This window comes from Typopeltis vanoorti, chromosome 13 (genome assembly GCF_054136105.1).
Source record: "Typopeltis vanoorti isolate ZY-2024b chromosome 13, IOZ_Tvanoo_1.0, whole genome shotgun sequence".
Taxonomy (NCBI): Eukaryota; Metazoa; Arthropoda; class Arachnida; order Uropygi; family Thelyphonidae; genus Typopeltis; species Typopeltis vanoorti.
Genome location: NC_143561.1, coordinates 50,288,357 through 50,305,958, shown reverse-complemented (window position 1 = coordinate 50,305,958; position 17,602 = coordinate 50,288,357). Strand labels below are relative to the sequence as shown.

Genomic DNA, 17,602 nt, shown 5'->3' with positions numbered 1-17,602 from the left:
CTAATATTAACCACCAGCGTTCTCAATGTTTTTTTTAATGCGTTCATAACGGGACAAAATAATTTTGTTTGAAACGATGCTAGGCCCCCTTTGTGATAGTTCAAAAATTACTGTGCTTAATTAACAAGGTGTCTCCTGAGTGTATTTGTAGAAAAAGGTGTCATATATAAAATGACACACGTTTTACTTAATACGTGGGTGGCAGATGATTTCATCACCGGGTGTAAGACCAGCGCCTTGCTTACCTGAGGAGGTAGCTTCAAAATGTTCCATGTTTGGTCTCTACAGCAGGGTTTCCGGATCAGGTAAAAAATGAATGTAAAAAATTATAAAAAATAATTTAAAAAAATCCATAGTCCACCCACGGCACCAACGTACTATAGGCTTACAACCTTTCGTGGAAGTGGTGAGTCACATAAATAAAAATTATTGCTGTAAAGCAGGGGTCGGGAACCGGCGGCTCTTGGCTAAACAGAGTGCAGCTCTTTTATATTGAATTAAAAGATACATAATTAATACAAACAACTAAATATTGTTTTTGATACGGCCTGTTCGTGGCGATAGATACTATGCATGTGATGTGTGTGTTATGCATGAAATTTGTTACCCATGCCTAAGTGTGCTTAAATATCTATTAAAATACATAATATTGTATTTTTGTTCGGACTAATTCTTTTTGCAATACAAATTCTGACTTTTTTGCAATATTATACTTACTTAAAATGTTTTGTGATTAAAAACTTAATCAAACTTAATGTTGTTTTATTTATTGAACATATAAAAATTTATATGCAAACATAAGAGTGGTATTTGATATGTTGAAGTACTGAATTAAAATCAAATTTACTCAAGTTTGAACTAACTGCAACTTCGAATCACCAGGAAAAATCGAATTGAAATTGGGACTCCCAAAATTTTGTTTTAATTAATTTTTTTGGTGGAATGGCTCTTTGGTTCGAAAAAGTTCCCGACCTCTGCTGTAAAGAGTAACCTAAATATTTTCGTCCCGCTACGCCAGCTTAAATTCATATCAATAATTTTTTAGTTATTTTTAACGGGCCTTTTTTTTAAATGTGAGATATTTCGATCGATAGCAGTATTTTTGTATTTTGGTTAATAACATTTGAATTTTCAGAATACTGTTTGTTATTTTGTTCTCTTTCCTCCCTTTCCCCCCCCCCGCTATTAATTATTGCCTACTTTATTGTCGTAGGAAATGTAATTGTGGGTTTCTTTTTTCACCAACCCTGAATCTTCAAGCCTATATGCCATTCTAAACTACTCGAATATCTAGGTAAAGCATCGACCCGTATGAGTCCCCATAGCTAACTATATATCGACGGTGCCCTTTGATTTGAAACACTGGAGTTCCAGCGCGCGAAGAATCTTCTTTATAAGGACTCTTCAGCTGAGCGTGAATTAGCTAGTCTCATTCAGAGGTAGCGGAATGGTTTTCTTTTCCTGAAAATTTCCGTTTTTTTTTCATCCCGCACAACTGACAAACCAGCCAGAGAACACATGCAATTAAGAGACGTAATACACTTCAAGCCTTAGTAAATCCAGTCGTAATCCCAAACCACCAGTTTTCTTTGAAACATCATTAATGCTGTTACAAAATTCTGAATTCGCTCGACGTATTTTTCTCTAATCTTCCCATTTTTTCAATGAATCTTTATATACAATCCTGTGAAAAAATTCTGTCCGTGAATTTTTAAATAACTCCATGAAATAAATGTATCTGTTAATCTTTGAACAGTCTACGACACGGTTCTCTAACTTCTCTCAGATTTCGACCACGTTAATAAGGTTGGACAGTCCTGATCTGTAAAGTATAGGAAGATCACGCCCAATATATGATTCAAGTCAAAAGCATCTTACCGGTAGAGATAATCTGTATTATTTTACTGGTTCAAAGCAGCGACGTCTTTGCCAATGACTTTGTAGTGCCTCTCCTTAGTTCCCATTCATTTCCGTTCAGTGGGAAACAGAAATGCAATCAGCGAATTAAATCAGAATGAGTTCCAATGATATCCGACAGTCATGGAGGTGTTAATCAAATTCTGTTCGTAAATCTAATTAAGAATTACAGAAATAAATTATCGTTCACTGTGTTATTTGTATGTACACGTAAATCGATGGTGTTCTTTGCTAAGTGCTAAAAAATTTACGTTTTAAACTTGTGTTTTATTTCACAATTCAGCACTTACAGGTTATTGGGCAGATAAATCATATAAGCAGTGTAACAAAAAGAAAACTACCATACACGCACGCACGAGAGAGAGAGAGAAAGTTTAAAACGATAATGGTATAATGGTGGTCACGAAATTGCTCATTCACTTGATATGGACTTTTAATTAAAATATTCTTCCTTTTTCTTCTTCTTCTTCTTATTGCTATTCTCATTAATGAGGCTCTGACAAATTATGCAAACCCTGCTCTCCACAAAAAAAAAAAAAAAAAAGTTGCTCGCGCTAGACTCCTCCCGCCTATTTTTTAATAATATGTCCCAGTAAGTCAATAGGAGTTCCATAAAATGATTAGTGGTTTTGTTTGGTTGTTTGAATAATATTTCCTTAGTGTGAGAGCTCTTCCAAGGAGGACAGGTCACTAAATAGTAAGACTAGGAGAATAGTAAAAGCAACATTGATTTTTTGGAAAATATAATTGGTTACATTAATTTTTGCTACTATAATTTATATTACGCATATTCCTCTACGATTTCTTAAACTTAAAAAGATTTTATTTAGAAAGTTTTTTTTTTAATTAAATAACAAAATGTGCTGTTTTGTCCAGTCTGTAACTACTCGTCACGGACTAGTTGGCGATGTATTTGCAGAGCGCTGAAATTTATTGTTGTTGTTATACAGGCATCTCCAGAGAGTTAGTTTCATCGAATAAGAGCCTTTGTAAGTCGTACAATGCCCAGGCACCTATCATATTTCTTGAAAACATTCATCGAAGAAGTATTCACAATGCCCATTGGCATCTTATTCCATTTACTCACCATACTCCATATAAACAACCAGTGGTGTAGCTAGAGCTTTTGCCGGTCGGGGTGGTCTCTGAGTTTGCCGCCCCTCTCAATTATTATTATTATTATTTGACACCTCCAGGGAGTCCAATAGACTCATTGAGTGAGAGTGTGCCAACAGCATCGAATGATTGGACCCCTTCCAACTACTAACCGCGCTCAAACTTACTTAACTGAGCCATTAGTAGCAGAGGCTCTACCAATCGACCAACCTTTGCCGGCAATACACGCCAAAAATACTACAAGAAGTCAAAACGACGTATGGGGAAATAAATTAAAAACATTACGTTTATTTTTGGAGTAAAACTTTAATTTCAACATTCTAAAATGTTATTTTTCTTGCTTTTTCTGTTAGCAAAATGGTCGATGACATTGGCGAAGTCTATTTCATAGTAATGTAGGTAATTTTTAATCAATTTCATTTAGAAAAACTCCTCTCACAACTAGCAATACTTATGAGGAAATTTCGCAGTAGTATTACAATATTTGGAAATGAGTTCTCGAGACTGTATTTTAGAATTAACTGCGAAAGTTAAAGGTTCAAAGTGCCGTCCGGGATGGATCTTCCCCTCCCCTCCCTAGCTACGCCTCTGTTGATAGGTCAAGGCACCAGATTGATTACATCCTGGCTCTCCAAGGCAGAAGATAAGCATCTGTGCTGTGCATACTTGTCCTGGAGCCAGGGGCGCGCCGACCATATGGCAATGTGTGCGACGCACACAGGCGCCAAAGAGGAGGAAATACTTTGGCGCCTTTACTTTTTAAAAAAAATAAGTTTTTTTAAAGTGATTTTTTTATTGGAGGGGGGGTAGGGGCGCCAACTAAAGTTTTGCACACAGGCGCCGGACACTACTGGCTCCCCCCCCCCCGCCTGGAGCACACTGTGGTGCAAATCATCAGCTAGTAAGAGCCAAATAAGATTGACACCAAAAGCTTCCAAATCAGAAACGACCCACTAGACCGGGTGTCAGAGTAATTCCTGGTGGGTTCACAGAAGAAACACTAACTCCGTTGGATAATTTTTTGGAGATTAGTGAGAACTCACCAAAAATGCTTTGGGAAGGAGTCAAGGTTATAATACAGGATACAGACAAGAAGTATCTCAGCACAATAAGAAGACTAAGAGACCCGTGGATACAGTTGCATAGCTAGAGCCTTTGCCGCCCGGGGCGGTTCCTGAGTATGTCGCCCCTCTCAATACGCACCAAAAAATACTACAAAAAGCCGTATAGGGAAATAAAGTAAAACACTACGTTTATGTTTATTTTAGTTGTAAGTATAATTGTTAAAAACTAATTATTAATTAAGTAATAAAAATTACTAAGTTAACATAAATAAAAGAATCATCGAAAAATAAGATTGTCTCACGTGAAAAGTGTCGCCCGGGGCGGACCTCCCCCTCCGGCTCTCCCTAGCTACGCCACTGTAAACAACCTAGACCTAACATACTTTCAACCACGCCCTTACTTGGTTTCCAGCGATGACCCTGGGTTCTCCCTATCCACAAACAACATGAGCTGCAAATTTTCACTTGTACATAATACAACCGATTTTACTGCATAAGATCACCTAGTTGGCTTTGTATGTTTGATCGTAGCTCCTTTCCTTCACCAACTAACTTTGAAGACAACACTTCTTCAGTCGGTCTTCATATGAAAAGTTCCTTATCCCAGATCCTGTGCTGAATCGTTTCGATAGTTTCCTGATTTCCATGAAAACTAGGCGATCATATTTGAACGCAACACATGTAGTCATATGAAAGCTTTGTAAAGTGGAAGAATAACTTCCTTATTTGTACAAGTTTGTATTCTGTTGAACATTGCAGTTATACAAATGATGTCTTAATCACCTTAATAGTGTGGCCTCTTAAATTTGAACTCACTGTTTCCTATTGCAAATACTGTAAATTAATATTGTAAAGAGGAAAAATAACTTCCTTGTTTGAAGTTTGCATTCTGTTGAACATTGCAGTTATATAAATGTGATGTCTTAACCACCTTAACGGTGCGTACTCCTTAAAGTTTAACTCATTGTTTACTGTCATTCCTAGGTCCAAAGCTTTTATCAACTACTTGTAGCAAATTTCCATTAATATAATATTCATTAATATAAAAGAAGAAGAATTTTATTCTTATAAGTTTATTTATTTGCAAATAAATGATCACATAATTTTGACTAGCCGAGGAATTAATAAAAATTGACTCCAATCATTGCATTTCTACAAATTTTATGCACATCACTGCATTACAAAGGGAAACTTCATAATTTATAACTTCGAAATAATGTCATCTCATGCAGAATGGTAATTTCGAGTTAGCAACCTATTATCATTGCACCCGAATATGCAAACTTGCTGTATTCTCTCTAAACACCAGTGTTACCGTATATGTCGGCGTATAAGACGACTCTCAAATACTACAGAAAACCCCTCAAAAATCATGGGTCGTCTTATATGGCGAGTATAAAAAGAGAAACTTAATTTCTTGGATGAACATTTAGGTAGTTATAATACATCGTTATATAAGAAAATAGGCAGTGTTTATAAACAAATCAGATTAATTTTTTGTTACATAAATTTATTTAAAATATTACAATAGATGTAAGTCTTAAAAAACAACTAACAATTATTAACCTAAATTTTCATGTTAATTTTCTTCATCATTGAAAATAGTTCTTCAGATTCATTATCTAAATGATCGTCATATGGATCTCAGTTCGAATCCGGTGAATTGATTTCGTTTTCATCGTCATCAGTGTCCCACAATAGATCATCTTCCGTACCATCCATAAGATTAGTGATACCACACTTTTTAAATGATTTTATTACATTCTCTACTTTTACTTTATTCCATGCTTTGATCACAAAATTGCACAACATATCAAGTGATGCAGTGCTCATAGATCCACTGTTTGTAAATGATTTTTTACCAGTCAACATCAGTTATTCCACTCTTCTCGTATGTGATCTTTAAACGGTTTGTTCAAGCAGACGCCTAGTAGTTGCAATATAGAAGTTAAACCACATGGTAACAGTAATTTTTGTGTTATTTTTTTCTAGAAGACTTTTAGTATTCTCAGTTAAATGAGTACGAAACATATCCCATGCTAATAAACTGCGTTTCTTCATTATACCGCCTGGTCGCGTGTTTCACACATTATTTATCCATAATTTCACGCCATTTCCGTCCATCCATCCTTTTTCGTGAACATGTACAAAAACACCTGAAGGAAATTTTATCTTAGGTTTAGTTTTACGTTTGAAGATAATCATTGGTTTTAACTTAGTTCCATCAGCCAAACATGACAACACAACTGTAAACCTTGTTTTTTCATGACCTGTAACTTGGAACTAGCACACTCTTACTACCTTTAGACTCCACTTTTTTATTGCTTATCATATCAAAACTCATTGGAGTTTCATCCATATTTCCAATTTTTGACAATATAAATTTATGTTCTTGTCTCAACTGAATAATAAATTTATGGAAACTGGTAAGTTTGTGGTCAAGATCTCCTGGTAATTTTTGAGTAATTTTTGTTTTATGTTGTATTACCAGATTTTGTCTGTTCATAAAATGATTACACCATCCTGAAATAGCTTGAAATTCTATACTTTCATCCGTATTCAATCTTGACCATTTTAGTGCATATGCTCTAATCATATTTCTTGTAACAAGATAACTATTCCGCCTTTGTTCGAATACCCATTCTGCAATGTAATTTTCCAGCTGCGGCCATCGGGTGATCCCAGTTCTCATCGCACATTTTTTCTTTGGCATTTTTTTTAAAAATATCTTCTTTCTTCCTCCATTCTCTTACCATCTTCTCGGTTATGTCAAACTTTCTTGCAGCAACACAGTTATTAGTTTGCTTTGCCATTTCAATGATTCTTATTTTAAATCGCGCTTCATACTTTCTTCGTTTTGTTGCTGGTTCCATGATTTTAAATTATAACAATTTTAATAATCCTAAAAATTTTTTAAAAAATGCAAAATTAATAATTAATTAAAATTGTAGCTAATCACTTTTAATTAGGGTAATTCGCGTAAATACTACATAGATATTTTTATATCTGTGCATAACGGATATGCATAGATACAAAAATAATGGATATAACAACAATACCTAACGTTGCATTAATACAAGAAAGAAGAAATTGGATGGGGGGGGGGGGGGTCGTCTTATACAACCAACATAAACTTAAAACCTAAAAATAGCTTAAAATTTAGGCCTCGTCTTATACGCCGGTAGTCCTATACGCCGACATATACGGTATGTTCTTTCATCCAGTTATGTTTTCTTTATGTCTCTGATTTAATAATCATTCATCAATTTATTATATCATATTAATCACTATAATATTTAAATTTGTAAGTTGAAATAATATAATGATTATTTTATACCAAAATTATTTTTAAAGTTAATAATAACAACTAAATCATTTGAAAGGCCTTACCTGGACCAGCTTTTATAGGCTTCAGATATACGTACGCTCGTGAGGAACTGATATAAAACAATAATAAAACTACAACGAACCAATACTGATGAGAAAAAATAATGGAAAGTTGCATTTTATTCGCGATGATCATGGTACACGAATTTGAAGTACTTGGCTATGAAAGGCTCCATTTCATTTACTCGAATTATACAGTTCTTTTATAATCACTTTCCGTAACCGGAAGTTAATGAGTAGCTTAGCCTAAATCCGGGAACAAAAATTTTATGCAAGCACCGTTTTCGTGGGTTTCCGAAAATAATAGATTACTTGTAAAATTCAGTCCAACGTTTCAAAAGTAAAGTGGGAAGGACGCCGTTTTATCAACAGGATGCATGTCCGTAGCTCAGCTTCCTGGACATTTGCTTAAGTGTATTATCTTTCCAGTACTGCCATGTTTCTCGGATTACGGATATAAGAGCTCGTCACATTCCATTATCGATCCACACATGGTCATAAACGTATTTCCCTATTTTCGTAATACGAACACTATGATCTATAAAGGAAGCAACTTTTAAAAACGCCAATAACGACTTTCTATAAAAAAAAGAAGAAAAAAAAAGTTACGAACTATTCAGATGGTACGAATGCACGCTACTTTTGAAATGAATTAATAAACTTCTACTTAAAAGAAACAGGAATGTTCATAAAATATTTCTACTTGAAGGAATTCAAAATTGATATAGTATGTAGTATTCAAAATAGTATATGCAATATTCAACTTTAGTCAGTTTTCATCGTCTGCTAAAATAGATTTGTATTAGACGATGAGAACTAAGCTATTATTTTGTTCTACATTTTTAGCATGATTCGGTAGTCATTAATAGCAGATGGCTATTTTTTTTTTTTTGTGTCCACAAAAATCTACTTTTTTTGTGTTGCATTGCTAATGCTTGTTTACAAATAACTGATATATTATTTTAAGACTGGAAAAGTATTAGAACTGATTTTGAAATTGCTATCGAATGCTCAAATTCAAAAACATGTACGGAATTTAATTTTTTTTTTTTTCCCCATACAAGTTTCTATATAATTCCTCCATCTTTTAATGTTTTGAGTTTTAGATTATTTACATAACTTCACACTTCACTGGAATTTTTCGGTAGTGTTAAGGGAAAAAGCAGTAATTTTTAAAATTCTTTCTACATAAGCGCTGCTATTATTTCAAAATTGGACTGCGGTTTTTTTTTTTTTTTTTTTTTCCAGTGGCATAGTGGAAAAAATTGGAAACTCTTACAAGCATTTTTACCTTTTGATACACTGCTGATGCACCATAAGTGTTACGACCTCTCCTGTTTTTAGAAGGGTGATTTGAAAAGTTCTACACCCTCCTGTTGTTAAACGAATATTTATTGATCAAAATACATTTGCAGGCTATTTTGTTATGTCTATTGTGCTATTTTGCCTTATTAATGTTGATAGCTTGTATTCTCGTTAGCATGCTTTTTTTTTTTTTTTTTGCATTAAATGCAAAAGAGATGATAAATGTCTTCTTTTTTTTTGCATTTAGAAGCAGCCACTTGTTATACATACCGAAACATGTATCCTCGTATTGTCATATAAAAATGGAACGCGATTTCCTACTTGAATCAGATTCTTCTTCAATTTCTCGGAACAAGAAGAAGAGAAACAGAAATCAGCACGCATCGCTTTTACTGAGTCTGACGTGCAGCTATTACATCATCCCACTGGCGATGCATGCGTGGTGTGCAGAACGTTTGTAATGACTCGTAAAAAGTACTGAAAGGCCTCAGGTGGCTTGATAAAATATCATATTTGGTCACTAGAGCGGGGGAAGGGAGTTTCCGGATTACCGAATCCTTATCCCGCTTACAATACTAATAAAATTTTTTATAGATTCTCATCTTTCGTGGGTGGAATTATTACCTCAAAAAATTATCTATATTTGGCTTCCTCTCTAGAAACAGGCATATATTTAAGGAAGATTGGTGATTTTATTAATGTTATTAACTAATTCAATAGAAAACTTTGTTACTTATATTTGGAAATTATACTTATAAGCACATTTCCATATTGTATGCTGTATGCAAATAATATTTGCATACAAATGCAAATGAGTCGTACAAATTTAGTAATGGAAACAAATTGTAATTCTTTGCGATTTTTCTACAAAATTTTGTCAAAAAATTTCAAAATCATTTTACTCAAAAATGTATTAATTCTTATGATTTTTACAGCAGTTTTGATGTAGTCTTTATAATTGATTTTCTTTGCACTCGCTAGTGGACGTTATTTTTTTTATATATATTATTTTATTATTTTTTTAAGGAGTGGTGTGCTACAAGATCATAATTCATAATTATGATCTGGAATTTAACTGATTAACCACATTTGTGAATATTCAGACTTCATTTATTCAACTCAATAACTGTGTAATATCGTAGTAGATTTAATAAACTTTAATAATAAATAACCTAATACATTTATTTTATTTTCACATACATTTATATATTGAAATGTGTGATTTTTCATTTAAATTTCTGTCAGCAAGCGAAAGAAAAATAGGAGAGTGTCATATCCTAGTGCTATAGCTCCCACTGGATTTTTCTTCCAGAGGAAAATGTAGAATGTAGAAATTCTACAAAATGTTACTGTAATTTAAAAAAAAAAAAAAAAGAAAAGAAAATATAGAAAATGTGGAAATCTGTTGCTGAAAAGACGAATTATTTTCGTACTTTCCTGTGTCTAAAGATGTTATAAATATTCAGTTCATGTAAACAATCACAGGGAATTATCATATGAATATATTAAGCGGTGTCTTTAAAATTTCTAGACAAATTTTATTTCTAATTTTGTAACTCTAATCCTAATTTTTTTTAAGAAAGTGTTTTGACTGCATGCTAACTTGATATCGTTACAAATCGAAGTTTCTTAAAGTATATTCCTCAAGATTTATTTATTTATTTGTATATAATTAACATAAGAGAAAACATTAAAGTTCACTTTCTGTCTTACATAGAAATTGCGATTTAAGATTTTTTTTTTTTTTATTGCTGTTAATTCGTATTCATAGCGCAGTCGATATTATGCCCTTTGGTTGAAAAAGATCTCGGTTCATAACTCATGATGTGAGGAATTATTATCTCAAGATTAGAGCTCAGGATTTATCCTTCTGGAAATCTGATCTTGAAGACACACACGTATCTCTGGACAACGTACAAATACATGCCATTGTCACCAGCGAGAGAAACGAAAATCGAAAATACTGTAGATCCCAAAATCCTTAGATAAAGGCGAGGAGGAAGGAGGTTGTTGGTTGGTTGATTGATTAAAATTGCATCCAAATTGTTAATTATTGTTGATGGGTAGTGAATCTCTTATCATTCAAATTTGGCCATAGTGGAGATTACTCATAAAGAGCTTACATGCTCTTCACCTTCTTTCTGCTTTCTTTCCTTTTTTTTTTTTTTTTTTTTTTTTTTCCCCAGCACCGAGTTGTTTATCTTGAGACATGGTTGTGGAATTATATAGTTGTGGATATCCTACGGGTGTTCCTCGATTTTCAGTCCTAACTGGTCGAAAGCAGCAACTTCCATCTCATTAAAGTGGTTATGAAGAATTATATAATTATTTTATAATTGTTTAGGATGAATAATTATTTTATTTCATTTGAAAACATTTCTTTCTTTGACCAGATCTTTATTAAAAATAAAGTTCATCGTATTGTTTTCATTGTTCATTTGTGTTCATTTTAGTGTTTGGATTTTTAGGGAACCCCTGCTCTAATGTGTGGCCACAGTTGCCTCGGACTGAAAAATAATAACACAATAATTACCTTACAAAAGAATTTAATTATATAGCTTTTATGATATAATCATGATAATACTATTTTTCAGCAGAAACTTGTTGCTTAAAATAAATAAATAAAAACTAGTAAGTCAATTTAAAGTAGCTGTCAGTCGTTATTTGTACAGATACAGATTTGATAGGTCTTTGTTATTCAAGCTGTCTATTTTCTCTCGCAACAAAGTTCACATTTAATTTTATACTACACATACTGGCCACTGAATTATAAACCTTTATGCAGAGTACGTAAACGTTATTTGCACAATGTATGTGCAAAATACATGGTCACGTGTGTCACCACGTGTTCTAGGTAGCTATTTAAATATGCTGCTGGCCAGTAATCGTCAATAGTGTCGATCACGATGAGAAAAACAAATGATCTTTTCGGAGTTCGATACAGGGCTTATTGTGAGTGCTCATCTGGCTGTAGCCGCAATTTGAAAACAGCAGAGCTGACTTTTTTCCTTTTTTTTTTTTCTTCTTTTTTTTTTTGTTTTAAAAGGTGAGATATCCCGGGTGTTTAATAAGTAAAAATATAACCCATATTGCTTGTCTAAGAGGCTTAACTGTAGCCCTAAGACAGTCTGTCAGGAACGAGATCGCCGTCTTCTGTGAAGTAGGTTTGTCTTGTACGGACAAACAGAACTTCGTGTATGCGGCAATTGACCGAAGCATTTCATGAAGGGTGACCACTCAGCAAAAATATTTCGCACCAACTTATGCAAGAAAAAGGTACAAAATCTGAAAAAAAAGTACTAGATTTTTTATTTGCTTTCGTTTCACTCTGTTTTGGGCATTTTATCACATTATCACTACCTTATTATCATAGATGAACTCGATGTAAAACCTCTAAATTAACACATGTACGACAAAAATGAAAAGAAAAAAGTCAAAACTCATCTACTGTAGTCATCTATGAGTCAAAGAGCTGCAGTTGTCATTCATCATAACAGAAGTCCCAATTGTAACTCTAGCACTTAATATGTGTATTAATTTAATATATAATTTGTAGTATTTAAAATAATGTAACATTAAATTTTCAGTTATTTAATATGCTATTTACATATATACATATACAGGGGTGCCCATTCACAAGAAAAACACTGGAAATATTTATTCATTATTTTTAGCAGATTTTGCTAAATTAATTAACTCTTCAGAAATAGTAAAATCTGTAGCTGATGAAAGTTTCAATTTTTCTTTTGTCAAAAGGAGTCCATTCATCAAGTGAGTTTGTAGTTGATTTCTTATTTATTATCACTGCTGAAAATATTCTTTCAGTTGCTGCCGATGAATGAGGGAGGCACAACACAGCTTTAACTGATGTTGTTCAATTAGGGAATATTTGTTCTCCTACAGCATTTTTCATTTCAAACACTTAATTCCAAAAAAAACTTTTTTTCAAATGCTTCTACAGTCTTCAATAGTTGCTATTCTCTATCAAGCTCTTCGTAACGCCCCTAGATATACATTTCTATGTTTAAAAACTGCCCATTGTTGGTTGGATTTATCTTTTCAATGGGGTCCAAATGACGCTGTGCATAAATAAAAGGTGGTTACTCATATTAAAATATTTAATTTTTCCACTTGTTTTAATTGCTGTAGTGATCTTATGATGCACGCGAGAGGTGTTTGAATAGCAAAGAATATATTTTCATTAGCTAATACCAGTCGAATTGTGTGGGTATGGGTTCGGGGGTGGGGAAGAGAAGGTTAGCGAACAGTGAGAAGGGGAGGGAAAAAAGAGAGAAATCATGCTTGTGTCACTTAATGTGACATATGGGGAGGTGGGAGAAGAGAAAAATATTAAACTCATATGTCTAACTCTCATGTTGTTGTTATTATTATTGTTCGGAAGGAAGGAAGTACTAGAACACTAAAAATTTACAAAAAGTACTAGATGTGGTCACCTTGGTCCCGACCTATACCTCACCAAACTATGCGCAGGGAATTGAAGAGCATCGGTATTGGCAGTCGCTAAAGGAGGTCTAACACGGTATTAAATAAAAGTGTCTAATTCAGTGGCCGGTATGTCTACAATAATAATATATAGAAAGGGACGTCAAAAAATGAAAGCGCCATTTATTGATAAATGGAATGCAAAAGTAGTTATGTCTTGAAGTGTACTCCCTTCTTTTTTTTCACTTTGTAGTTGTAAATTGATCTCTCCAGAACGTAGGCAGCAATGGATGTCGCGATCCCAGCAGACCATATCAAGAAAACGCCTATCAGTTCACTAAGATTGATAGGTTGAATAGTGCTTTCCGTCACGGCATAACAGTCGGTGAAGTTAGCATCTACGGCTCCCATCCATTTCTGAGTAATCTTACTAGCCGTGAGTTGAGCGATCCTGCAGGAAAAAAAAAAAAAAAAAAAAAGACCAAATTTATTATAAAAGCCTTAGTTCCGTTTTCTTTCTAAATAGGGAGCTAAGTTATTCGTGATGTGATAATAATGTTACGCAGCGTGGTTCAAATGGTAGCTCGTTCCACAGAGTTAAACTCCTGTTTACTCAAGACTCGTTTATTTTTATTTAATTTAATTGATTTATTTATTTACTACTACTACAAGAACAGGCAGATGGTAGGCATATATGCAATTAACCGCCATTGTATACTGGCCTCGTGGCTGTAGTTACCTTTCGAAAGTTACTGCTGCATATTCGAAATTGATTTATGTATGTATTTCAGCAAAAAAAAAGTTTAAATGTTTTAATTCACCTTTTTTCTATTTTAAAGGCTTGCAATCTTGTATATTTTCCTGGAAAAATGAATGAAACAAAGAATTCATTACTCAGCTAGGACCTAAATTATTATTATTATTATTAATTAAACTGTATTATTAACTATTATGACTATTATTAACTCTACAGGTTAAAAGACATAGTTCCCACACACAGAAATTATACAGAAACACCTCCATGGAGTCCATAGACTCATCGGGGAAGGTCCATCTTCAAAACGTTAATCAGCATTTATTAATACCCGTAAAATATCTGTCCTTATGACCAATTTGTCATGACTGTTGTTTCATGACTTTTGTCATGAAACAACAGTCAGAGAAACAATCATGACTTTTGTCATGATTGTTTCTCTGCATCCCTCCAAAGAAGAATATACTGCGGTATCATTTTTCTGTACTAATAAATAAGTAATATTTTCTTTGTCATACCTTAATAATAAATTTACTTCGGCCTGGTTGGCCGGGTGGTTAGCGTATCCACTCTCCAGCCAAAAGGTTGCGGTTTCGAATCCGTATTAGCATGGATCATGGATTTTCACAGACAATCTTGTGATTGTTTGTGAAAATACTAGTGGTGGTGGGCGGTAGATGATGGAATTGTAGAGTAGTGCACTCCCTCGATGTTTCATTTTACTCCTTGAAGGTGTCACGTAATAATAACAACTTTATTTTTTTTAAAATTAAGTATAATTCACAACCATTAATGTGTATTTACAGAATTGTTCAAAACATTCAGTCTTTAATGTGATATTCATTTTGAATTTTTCGTTTCAGTTTTATCTATATACTCTTGAATGAAAATATAAAAATTCAAATATGGCACATAAGTTGTCTTGAAATCAACTGCATAAATTATTAAAAAAAATACCTAAAGTAAAGGAAAAATTTGTACATATTGTTTATTCAAATTTAATAACATACTCTCTCACAGCACGCACACACACTTAGTCCTAGCTCGTTGCCTAACTTAGATCCCAGTAAAAAATAGTAGATATTCTTATTAGGATTGCCAATGAATGTACTTATTTAATACAGAAAACTGCATATGCGTAAAGTGGGCCACAAAAAAGTACATTGATAAAAACCTTTCCCTCAGGTATGTAAAGTTTTGGGTCTAAGCAACCGCTATAACTGAGATGGACTATCGATAAGCTCGTGTGGCGCCTGTCTACCTGTAAATCAAAGTAAAGCAATGGAACAATTGGTATACATACTGTACATATATTATAATGAGAAGTAATCGAATATACAGCTTATAAAATACAAACAAAAAAAAAACCTTTTAAACATGAGAAACGGCTGCTGTTCGGAAGATAAATGATGACTCAAAAGTCGACTCTGGGAGTAGTGCTTCGGGTTATGAAAGAATTCGTTGAAGCAGCAGTGAAAACTGTGATGTTGAGGGCCCACCTGCTTTCATTGATCTCATCAAACTTGCATTTAGGCTGTTTCTCCCTTCTATAATCTTAGGCCCCTGCTCCTCCCCTCCCCCCTTCAAGTACGGTGGCGAACAGATACTAAATGATGAAGTACGGCTTGCCTGATGAGCTTCTTTTTTATGACAATAATTATGGAGAATAACTTCATTTGGATTTAAATTATTTCAAATTAATTTCCCTGTTTTTATTAAGAAACCACACGGCCTTAGTTTTCATTTTTTTATTTTCAAAATTTATATTTATATAAATTTTATCCGGTAGGATTCTGGATGTTTTTTTTATCTCATTTGAATGTTCATTGTTTTATATTATTTTTTGCGTGGCTGACAGAATTTCCATTCCGTCAGCCGCGCAACTTGGCTGACAGAATGGAATTCACGACTGTTTTTTTATTTTTATTTTATTTTTGTAACGATTATTTCACCCAAGAAAGTTTTGAAACATGTAACACAGTATCATAGGCGGTCTGAGGAGCTGGCTAATCCGATTACCGGCCCTTCTCTGGAAACTGTGATCTTTTTCAAACCACTTCAGGCCTTAGAGTTTATCCTCTTGCTCAACAAATAAAAGTGTATAATGATTCATCATACATTATATATGAAAGTAACTCTTGCTACCTTTTTGTTATATTTGATCGCAGCCTAACATACCGACAACATTTCGGAAAAAAAATTAATTTAAGATATCTCTACCAGGAACAACATCATGAACAAGCTTACAGGGACAACTTGAGGTTGTAACCACAATTCTTAACATCATTCCCTCTGGTCTTTCCAGTAGCAGAGTATTGCTCGTCAGTTTGGAGCCAACACGATTCTGTGGACACACACAACTTAAAAATGAGAAGCATCTCTGGTAACTTAAGATCTACTCCTCTCCAATGTTGCCTATCCTTTCCCACATCACTCCTCCATGCTTCAGAAGAGAAGAGGCTACATCAAAGAAATAAAATCAGAAATAACATGAATCTTCTTGTACATCACTCTCCTCCTCCAGATCTCTCATCTGGCTTGTGGAAATATGGTCCCCAGAACTGATGGAGAAAACTCTGGAATGAACTATTACAAACTATAAACAAGCACCTGATCACAGATCATCCAACTGTCAAACCTCCAGAATTCAGTCTCTCTCTCTCTCGACACTTCTGGAGTCAGCTAAACAGATTAGGACCGGACAAGGTCTCTGTGCTAACTTTTTAGTAGTCATACACTAAACCTGTGGAGAATTTCCGTCACTCTTTTACGTGTGCGTGACTCTGTGCAGACTATGCTCACTGATGATTGCCCCCCCCCCCCCCACACACACTCTTTCTGGAGGCTCCAGAAATTTCATATGCTCCCAAACAGTATTTCCGTCGATTGGTTAACTAAACTCTCAATCTGTATATAGTTTTTCTCATCAATTTCTTTTATTTTTATCCATAAGCTAAATAAAGAAATAATAATTAGTAGTGGAGTGGTATAGAAACGAGGAAACTTGTATCGAAGGTATGACAGGCTCAGTATCATACTGAGCCTATCATACCTTCTTTGATACTGAGCCTCTCAGTATCAAAGACTTTGGTTTCTTGGTGCAAGTGCTTGTTAGTCTGGATTTAATTATAATTCGAATTTCGTATCTGAAGTGACTTAACTATGATTTTTTTATATTATTACAGCTAATTTTAAAATTACGTAATGATGAATTTGGAAGGCGGGAAATGAACTCGTCTTTTGTAAACTATTGGACTGGGAGTCCTATTGTATATATGACGCTTTGTAACGAGAGGGGGGGGGGTAAAAGTATCAAATTCCGAGAAATAGTATGCGGGTATATCTAGTAATTCAACTAGGTGTATTATTATACACCAGCAGTTCAGCTTCACCACGGACATACAGTCGGTAGTTCATCATTCATAATGTCAGCGCTGGCGCCGCAGACATTTTATAAGAATTCTTTACTTGTGGTGTAATATTTACATTGATAAATCACCTTTGTAGACAACAGAGTTGCGTGTTTCAATTTCACTTCTACAGTGATGATAGAAGTGAAATTAGCTACGATCAAGATTTTCCTCAAAAAAAGACAAACGACGAAATTCAGTTAGTG

The 17,602-nt window shown here is 34.1% G+C and overlaps 1 protein-coding gene across 1 annotated transcript in view; it reads right to left on the bottom strand.

The window, feature by feature from the left end:
* The window catches only part of LOC150100141 (toxin-like protein 14), a 36,465-nt gene extending 28,597 nt beyond the window's left edge, over positions 1-7,868 (bottom strand). Inside the window, exon 1 of the mRNA XM_090403018.1 lies at positions 7,488-7,868. Coding sequence (XP_090259144.1) covers positions 7,488-7,620 — 133 coding nt within the window. The 5' untranslated portion in view covers positions 7,621-7,868. The remainder of the gene's footprint in view (positions 1-7,487) is intronic.
* Positions 7,869-17,602: the final 9,734 nt, after the last annotated feature.